Source organism: Ammodytes marinus (assembly GCF_949987685.1).
Source record: "Ammodytes marinus genome assembly, chromosome: 11".
Classification (NCBI taxonomy): domain Eukaryota; kingdom Metazoa; phylum Chordata; class Actinopteri; order Uranoscopiformes; family Ammodytidae; genus Ammodytes; species Ammodytes marinus.
In genome coordinates this window covers 3140414-3150413 of record NC_137215.1, presented here as the reverse complement: position 1 = coordinate 3150413, position 10000 = coordinate 3140414, and the positions used below count along the sequence as shown (strand labels likewise).

Sequence of the window (10000 nt, the reverse complement as noted above, 5' to 3'; positions counted from 1 at the left end):
TAGACAGATAGACAGACAGACGGATTATATACGTACGAGTATGTGATACTGAACCCCGTCAGGTTGTAAGCAGCGTCACTGAAGAAATGCAGCAGAGCGTAGCCGGACGACGTCACCACCTCAGGGACAGACTCATTCCCCCTGGACTCTGGGACAACCAGACCACTGAGAGAGACACACAGAAACAGACAGACAGTCAGACAGACACACACACACACACACACACACACACACACACACACACACACACAGAAACAGACAGACAGACACGAACACACAGACAGGGAGATTCAGAATATCAAATCAACTTTATTTTATATATAAAATAAAAAAGCAAAAAAATTAATTGTGTCACAGGTTGTGCATTTGAATTTGCCCGGACAGGCAAAAACTGTTCACCTGAAGACAGCTACCAGCGGTGCGTAGATAGAGTCTCCGTCATAGATGTACATGTGGTCCCAGCTGCACTCGGTGGCAAAGTGGTTGAAGCGAAGCCGCAGCACTGCATTAGGACTGAACGAGACAGAGAGAAGAATATACAGGTGAAACTCCAAAAATTAGAATATCGTGCAAAAAGTTCATTTATTTCAGTAATTCAACTTAAACGGTGAAAATAATATATTATATAGACTCATTTAATGCAAAGTGAGATATATATTTCAAGCCTTTATTTGTTATACTTGTGATTATTATAATTTACAGCTTATGAAAACCCCAAATTCTAAAATCTCAGAAAATTTGAATATTACATTAAATCAATAAAAAAGGGATTTTTAATACAGAAATGTCGGCCAAAATCATGATAAACTGAAAAGAGTGAATGAAACACATTTTTACTTACTATCCTTCTATCAGCCAAATCATGATAAGATAATAAGAGTGTGTGTGAGTGAGTGAGTGAGTGAGTGAGTGAGTGAGTGAGTGTGTGTTTTGATTTGATTTTGATTTTATTAGGATCCCCATTAGCTGATGCAGAAACATCAGCTACTCTTCCTGGGGTCCACTGGTGTGTGAATGAAACACAGTGCTACTTACTATCCTTCTATCAGCCAGGTGCATTTGGTTTTGTACTTGTAGTTGACTGGTCCGTCTGTGAGCGATCCCGACAGGTCTGTTAACCTGTAGGAAGACAGAGGCAAACAAGAGGTTTAGTCTGAGGGGCCACTCACACTAGGGCCGCGGCCCCGTGCCAAAGCTCATTAGCATACTAAAGTCTAGAACGTTTGGCTAGTGTGACCACGCCATCCGTATTCCAGCACGGAACAGCCCCTTGGCCACGGCACACCTGGGAGAGGTGTGCCGTGGCCAAAGTACAGATGCTAATGAGATGACACGCGCACAAGCAAGCGCACAGGCGGCGTTCCTGACGTGAATTTATTAAGGATGCACTGTCCGTTAACGTCCGCTGCCTTACTAGTCGGCACCAGAATTGCCCACCACTTGGACTTGTAGCTATAATGTGTGAGAATTAACGTGTGTGTAAGCCTAGGTGTGGGCTAATAAAAGAGGGAGAGAGCTAATTAGGTCGGCTCAGAAAGCACAGCAAAAAGGTTTTCGTGTTTACTCACGTTCGTCAGATGATTTTTTTTCTTTTTCCTCCCGTCAGCTGTCATAACTGCATTTACGCATGGCGGTGGAGACGCACCCAAAACAACACACCGCAGCCCGGTGATAAGGAAACAGTAGCCTACACTAAGGTTTAACAAGAAACTTTATAAAGACACTTAAAAAAACGATCTCTGCCCATACAAAAAGTTCTGACTTGGATTTGATGGAGCGATCGATGTGTACAAAACCATCCGGATACATATGGTCTGATGACGGGCCGTTATATTAATAATAAACAGCGTGCTGCACAAATATGAGACTGTTCACCGCGACCTATTACGTCAAGACTACATTTAAAAAAAAACAATAGCTTAAGGATTCTCGTTGCTCTAATGTGGAAGTGGAATATTTGATGCAAATTTGGCCGGATGAAAATATTCACAAACAGTCGTATAGCCTACAAGTAGACTAAGCTCCAAATCCTAAACGTGCACGGTGACGTAGGCAAGGTGCAAGTGTGCCCAGGCCACGAGCAGTGTGAGCACGGGCCTGCGGGGGGAGTGGGGAGGGGGGGGAATCGTGCTGAATCGTGCTGAGCACGGAACAGGCAAACGGCACTAGTGTGAGTGCGCCCTGATAATCTGTGAAAATTAGTTTTGTTTTTTAACCATTTTAGATTAAAGACCTACTTCACCGGGGGAAATATGAAGGTGTATTGAACTCTGAGATCCTGTGTAGTATAAATGTGCAGAAATTTTAGAAATCGGTTCATCCTAGCCTGAGAAAAGGCAGAAAGAGTGTTTTATGGTCTCACTGTCTAACCCTACATGTTGTGTGACATCATGCATGGTAAAATGTTAGGTTAGGATTAACAGGACAGCTGGGCCAAGGGAAGACTGAGGAAAGAAAAACCTCATTCATTATATTTTAATAGCGATTTTATAATTATAGAGCCTAGGTTTCTCGTAGCACCTTTAAATTACTCAAGGTATCCTATTAACTTTAGTATTTTTTATTTTTATTTTTTTTCCACGTGTTACTTTTCTTCTTGATATCATAATGTTGTACGGTATGTTCCTTTTTCCTGTATGAATAAATTAATTAAAGGGGCACTGTGTAATATGATATCATCAAGAAAGTTCTAGAATGCAACACTCCCTGGGTAACCCCAGCCCTTTAGAATAATAACAGAAGCTACAGTGGCCTTCAAGGACAAGAACAATTCTAAATTCTAAACAATGCACCTGATGCCATTCCAACCAACATGGATTCCTCCATAAGACCTGCCTGCTCAATGTACAAAATGTAATATTAATATTTGTAATTCTCCGCTCAGGAGGATAATTCAGATTATTGGCAGAGGTGATTTTACACCAATGAGGACATATTTATGAATGAGGATATTGATTTTAGCTAATACATTACTTAAAATGTTACACAGTGTCCCTTTAATACAAAAAATGTAATACATAAATAATCATCTCATTGTTTCAACATCCACCTTGCATGAAGGACACACTGGTGACAGAATAACAATATTACTGTGAACAGATAAAACGTGATATCACACTCATGTTACAGTTTCCATAGCGATCACGGCACACTGTTGTCATGTGGAAATTGTAATAACGACAATCTTGATGTGTGAGTGTGTTTGTGTGTGTGTGTGTGTGTGTGTGTGTGTGTGTGTGTGTGTGTGTGTGTGTGTGTGAGTGTGTGTTTTACACATCGGTCACGGCTGTCAATCAAACTAATCCCATTCCGCCGCTGCATAGAAGGAAAAGGTGGAGAGAGATACACAGACACACATCCAGTCTCTCACACACACACACAAACACAAGCACGCTGTCACACACACAAACACACACTGTCACACATAACACGTCACTGGCGCAGAAGATATCGCAGCCTGCCTCGGCTTGGACAGTATGTCACTCTGTGTGTGTGTGTGTGTGTGTGTGTGTGTGTGTGTGTGTGTGTGTGTGTGTGTGTGTGTGTGTGACAGAAGGCTTTGTTGGCACATTGGCAGGCAGCCAGACAAGACAAGGCAGTGAGAAAAAGAGGGGAAAATGAAACAATCAATTTCTTTTTTTTATTTCTTTCCAATTGAAAATTGATTTTTCTAAAGCCGAGCGACAATGTAATCTACAGGGGATGAAACAATGGTAAACCACTCACAATAAAAACACAAAATATGATGCAACTAAACAAACAATTACATTTTTCATCGAATTCAGGGAGTTAAAATAAAATAAAATAAAATAAAATAAAATAAAATAAAATAAAATAAAATAAAATAAAATAAAATAAAATAAAATAATGAATAAATTAAGAAAAAATTAAAAATTGTGTGAGCTAAATCAATTCATACTTCTACTATCTATTCAACAGTTCCTCTTTAACGGAATATATTTTGATCGTAAGCCTTCTTTGCTGAGGTTATTTCATTTTTCTATGATCTTAGAATTACAAAAAAATAAAATTAGGGCAAACAATAAAAATAATGTGCAATAAAAGATTGATCGCAGCATGTACAGGAATTTGAATGTGTAAAATAAGATTTTTAAAACGACTGAAATGTTTAATCTACAAAAAAAAAGTTATTCTATACCGAATACCTAAAGTCACAGGAAGATACAAAGGGCTGGAAAGAAATCAAAGAATATGCAACCTCTGTGATTCTAATTGTGTTGGAGATGAATACCATGTACTTTTTGAGTGTAAAAATGTGGATGTAATGTATTATAGAAAAAAGTACCTGCCAAATTATTATGTTTATTTTCCATCCATGACCAAACTGATTTCGCTTTTGAGGGCCAGTAGGCCAGGGGTTATTGTTAAAACAGGTGCCTTTTTGAGAAATGTTTTGCCATTGTTTAAGTGATGTTTTTGTTTTGTTTTTGTTTTGTTTTTCCTTGCCGTGCACCATTGTTTTGTTTTGTAATGATTTCAGTTGAATTGTGTGCTCCATGCCATGTGCTATGGCCGTGAGCCGTAATAAATAAATGAAATGAAATAAATGAATTAATATTCAAAAATATAGACTTGGACACCAAAGATTCCAGAATTTCCAAGATACCTAACAACACTGGTTTGGGGCATTTTTTTTGTCATTTCTACATTTCTACCTATTCTAATTCCATTCATATTGTTTCACATGATCAAAAAGCTTTGTACAGAAGCCCGTCTTAGCTGCCACATGGACATCGCGCGTTTAAAAACTATGTAGATTTTCTAACCTTTAATTTAAAGGGACACTGTGTAACATTTTAAGTAATTTATTAGCTAAAATCAATATCCTCATTCATAAATATGTCCTCATTGGTGTAAAATAACCTCTGCCAATAATCTGAATTATCCTCCTGAGCGGAGAATTACAAATATGAATATTACATTTTGTACATTGAGCAGGCAAGTCTTATGGAGGAATCCATGTTGGTTGGAATGTCATCAGGTGCATTGTTTGGAATTTAGAATTGTTCTTGTCCTTGAAGGCCACTGTAGCTTCTGTTATTATTAAAAAAGGGTAGGGTTACCCAGGGAGCGTTGCATTCTAGAACTTTCTAGATGATGTCATATTACACAGTGCCCCTTTAAACCCATATTACTGTTGAAAAACCATGTATGAAAAAGTGCATTTTGCAGATAGTAAGTCACCTTTTAGAATTTGAAGAAGCAAAATGAAGCAAAAAAAGAGCAGTGAGTTGGGTTGAAGAAACACACACGCAAGCACGCACACACACACACACACACACACACACACTGTCATGACATCATAACCATCACCACGGTTACTACATGAGATTAAATATGTTGCAGTTGGAATGGACCTCAGCCTCTCTGTAATGTGAGAGAAACGGGGAGCGCAAACAGATTGAAACACAGCGGGACACAGGCCGCAGTGGATGCTACAATCCTGCCAATAAACACACACACACACACACACACACACACACACACACACACACACACACACACACACACACACACACACAGGGCGCAGACTCTCACACACACACACACACAGCAAGAACCCACACACACAGACAGCGCGCAGAAACAGGCAGACACACACACAAACAGCGCGCAGACACACACATACACACAGACAGCGCACAGACACACACACACACACACACACAGCGCACAGACACACAGATGTGAAAAAATATACATATTATTTTTTTGATAAAATAAGATGTTTTTGTCATTGCACTGATAAAACAATACAAACATTTAGCAGCATCCAGATCAAGTCATAACAGTATTCATCAAGTAGTAAATCTATAATAATTTAAAGCTGCAGTGTGTAGAATTGTGGGTTTTATTTCCTAGCAGATTTTGTAGAAAGTAATTATAATATCCATAAGTACGTTTAATTTAGTGCATAATAGCCGAAGCCTTAGAAAGGGTCTCATATATGTCCATATTTCTGCATACCTTGGACCAAGGCATAGTCGCCGCCATGTTGAAAGTGTCATAGTTGGAATGTCATCAGGTGCATTGTTTAGAATTTAGAATTGTTCTTGTCCTTGAAGGCCACTGTAGCTTCTGTTATTATTCGAAAGGGGTGGGGTTACCCAGGGAGTGTTGCATTCTAGAACTTTCGTGATGATGTCATATTACACACTGCACCTTTAAATAAATATTAAAATTATTTGAGCCGACATATTTTTTCTCTTCTTTCCATCTCTTACTCCATCCATCCTTTCTATCTATCAGTACGTGCTGATCACAGTTTGATCCTCTGGCTCTCGGTCTGTGTGTGTGTGTGTGTGTGTGTGTGTGTGTGTGTGTGTGTGTGTGTGTGTGTGTGTGTGTGTGTGTGTGTGTGTGTGTGTGTGTGTGTGTGTGTGTGTGTGTGTGTGTGTGTGTGTGTGTGTGTGTGTGTGTGTGTGTGTGTGTGTGTATAATCCCAGATTAGAGCCAGCGGATATATCTCTGTCATCATGAAGCTGTAATGCCAGATTTGGTTCATAGTTCATGATGAATATTGTAGATTTTCAAAATATTTTTTTGTATTTTTGTCCTGTTTGTTTTAGCATTTAAAACATTGTCACCATTTGAACAAGAGGTGTTGTGATAGTTTGGATGCAAAATTTAGAAATATTAGATGACTCGACTCCACTGCAGATGTTGAAGCAAGTTAAAAAATGAAGGGGGCGCCTTTAGCTCAGTTGGTAGGGCGTCCCCCCCATGGGCCTCGGCCAGCAGCGGACCCGGGTTCGATTCCAGCCCGCGGTCGTTCTCTGCATGTCACTCCCCTCTCTGCCCCATTTCAACTCTGTCTCTACACTATCAATAAAGCATAAAAATTACAAAAAAAATATCTTAAAAAAATTAAATAAATAAAAATTAAGTTGCAGGTATAATAATAACAGACAAATTGATCGCCCAAACTATATAAAAAAAAAATCGAGTTTGCAAAGGCCTTTTAGGAGGTTACGTTGGTGTGGTTCTCCTCCCAAATGTTGTGCGGAAGTGACAAACTCAATAAACTGTGTGTGAGCGCTGTGACTATACAAGACACTCAGCCATCCCGTGTGTGCGTGTGTGTGTGTGTGCGTGTGTGTGTGTGTGTGTGTGTGTGTGTGTGTGACTGTGTGTGTGTGTGTGTGTATGTGTGTGTATGTGTGTGTGTGTGTGCCATCCCGTCTATGAAAGATGTTAAAGTAAGTAGTTCCCATTCATAGTTAATGAGGATCAGAGAAGTGGGTTCTACTGCAGCCCAAACAAACCATCACTCCAAACGCATAGACCATTCATACTAGCAAATAGGCCTAGTACACACACACACACACACACACACACACACACACGCCTAGCAAACACACACACACACACACAGGGCTGGCAGACACACACAGGCGCCTGACAGACAGACAGACACACACACACACAGGCGCCTGACAGACAGACAGACACACACACACACAGCCTACTGTCTAGCAGTTCACAGCATGAGGTCAAAGTCAAATGCTTTACAGATTCCACAAGACTACTATTAGGGTCCACACACACACACACACACACACACACACACACACACACACACACACACACACACACACACACACACACACACACACACACACACACACACACACACACACACACACACACACACACACACACACACACACACACACACACACACACACACACACACACACACACACACACACACACACACACACACACACATAGAGGGAGAGAGTCCGGCACCTTTTGAAATATTCATCCGACTACATGTGAATTATTGATGACGTACAGAAGATGGATAGACAGACAAATGGATGGAGAGATCACGAGGGATAGGTAGATAGAGAGAGAGATAGAGGTATAAAAAGTACAAATTCTGGGGGCGCCCCGGTGGCGTAGTGGATAGAGCGCATACAATATCGGCTCCGGCCTTCGTTGCAGTGGTCGCGGGTTCAAATCCGACCCGTGGACCTTTACTGCAGGTCATCCCCCCTCTCTCTCTCTCTCTCTCTCTCTGTCTCCCCATTTCAACTCTGTACTGTCTAATAAAGCTTGAAAATGCCAAAAAAATTATCTTAAATTTTTTTTTTCTACAGGCCAATCACGATACATCAATTTCTTATATCCGACGTTACAAATACGGTAAAATAAAAATAAAGTTAGTTGGATTTTTTTTTCAGCACACACACAGTAGTTTGTCCTGCTCTAATCTACTGTTTTGTGCACTTTCCTATAATGTTTAATGTACGCTGTGTTTTATTGTCTGCTTATTTTATTGTTTGTTTGCCATTGTCTGTCAATTCGTTCTTACTATGTGTTACTGTAGGGGAGAACGGAGTAATATGTCACACGGGGTAGGTTGTCACAATCGTTATATCTCGGAACCAGAAGGTGCTGTCTGTTTAATTTTGGTATGTAAATATCCACAACTGGGATCAGAGGTCACCTAGATAGTCTTCCATACCTATTTGTTTTGTTCTTTATGTTGTTACATACAGTAAGTTGGTCTTAATACGGATTTCCTTTTTGTTTATTCCTTGCTCATTTTGTGTTAAGATGCATAAAGTTATGTAGGCCTATTTTTCAACTTGACAATGAAATTAAACTTTCAAGTTTAGTTCTGCCTTCTTTTTAAGATTTTTCCCATTAAGATTACATTGTGACAAACAACCCCTTGATGGGGTTGGTTGTCACAATGTGTTAGAGTGTCTTTGATGGTAAATTTCTTCTTTGTTATAATAAGTTAGAAAAAGTGAGGGGTTCACATTTCAAGCCAACACCTTAAGCTTCAATTTAATGTAGGAATGACTATTAAAAGATGTTTAGGTGATGAGCAATTCTCACTAGAGTAAAAATTGTGCCTACTTATCCCGGTCTCCCCTACTTTCTGAGTTGACAATGTTGTTTTTTAATCTTTGTTCATAAATGCATTTTATTTCTGTAATTTTAGGTTGCCTTTTAAATATCTGGCAGGGGACAACAGATGAAAACTAACCTCTATAGGCTAACTCTGGCTCACTTACACTTTGAATGTTGATAAGTGTACAATGTCCCTGAACTAAACCAATAAATAAGTAGTACAGACAGGTAGTGGATCACGAGGAGATACAGTATTCACTGATTTTGACCAAAAAGTGATTTTTTTGACAACAAGCGTTCTCCAGGATTGCTGACTCCAACTTTAAGAATTGCACTGATAGGTCAGTGTGTCTTACAATTTGCTTAAACCTGCAGTGTGTAGAATGTTGGGTTTTATTTCCTAGCGAATTTTGTAGAAAGTAATTATAATATCCATAAGTACATTTAATTTAGTGCATAATAGCTGAAAAAAATGTTTTGAATAATTTTTTTTTTCCCTTAGAAAGGGTCTCATATATGTCCATATTTCTGCATATTTTGGACCAAGGCCTAGTGCCGCCATCATGAAAGTGTCATAGTTGGAATGTCATCAGGTGCATTGTTTAGAATTTAGAATTGTTCTTGTCCTTGAAGGCCACTGTAGCTTCTGTTATTATTCTAAAGGGTTGGGGTTACCCAGGGAGCGTTGCATTCTAGAACTTTGTAGAACTTTCTTGATGATGTCATATTACACACTGCACCTTTAAGAAAAAAAGCGTTTTTGTTTTGATTTTTTCTCTCCTATTCTTTCCAGGACAACAAGACAGAGACTCCCACTAACTACTGGCATACACACACACACACACACACACACACACACTGCATACAAGACTTTCAGTGACAGTGTCCAGTCAGCTGAGAGTGACGTCACTGTCAGAACCATAATACACACACACACACACACACACATGTTTGCGATTAACTTGACTGCAAGGACTTACATGGGCTGCTTAGCTTTCACACACACACACACACACACACACACACACACACACACACAAACTGGGCAGTTTGAGTTTGAGGGGAGAGTTGTACAAAAGTTACTTCACTTTGCAAAAATGTACTCCCTATT

General features: G+C 39.6%; 1 protein-coding gene across 1 annotated transcript in view; it reads right to left on the bottom strand.

Moving 5' to 3' along the window:
* LOC307257560 (attractin-like protein 1) overlaps positions 1–10000 on the bottom strand; it is a gene marked incomplete at its 3' end in the record, with an annotated part of 198769 nt that overhangs the window by 173862 nt on the left and 14907 nt on the right. The window contains exons 2-4 of the mRNA XM_080036821.1: positions 1036–1119; positions 400–513; positions 37–165 (exon numbers count right to left, since the gene is read on the bottom strand). Of these exons, the coding sequence (XP_079892947.1) occupies positions 37–165; positions 400–513; positions 1036–1119 (327 nt within the window). The remainder of the gene's footprint in view (positions 1–36; positions 166–399; positions 514–1035; positions 1120–10000) is intronic.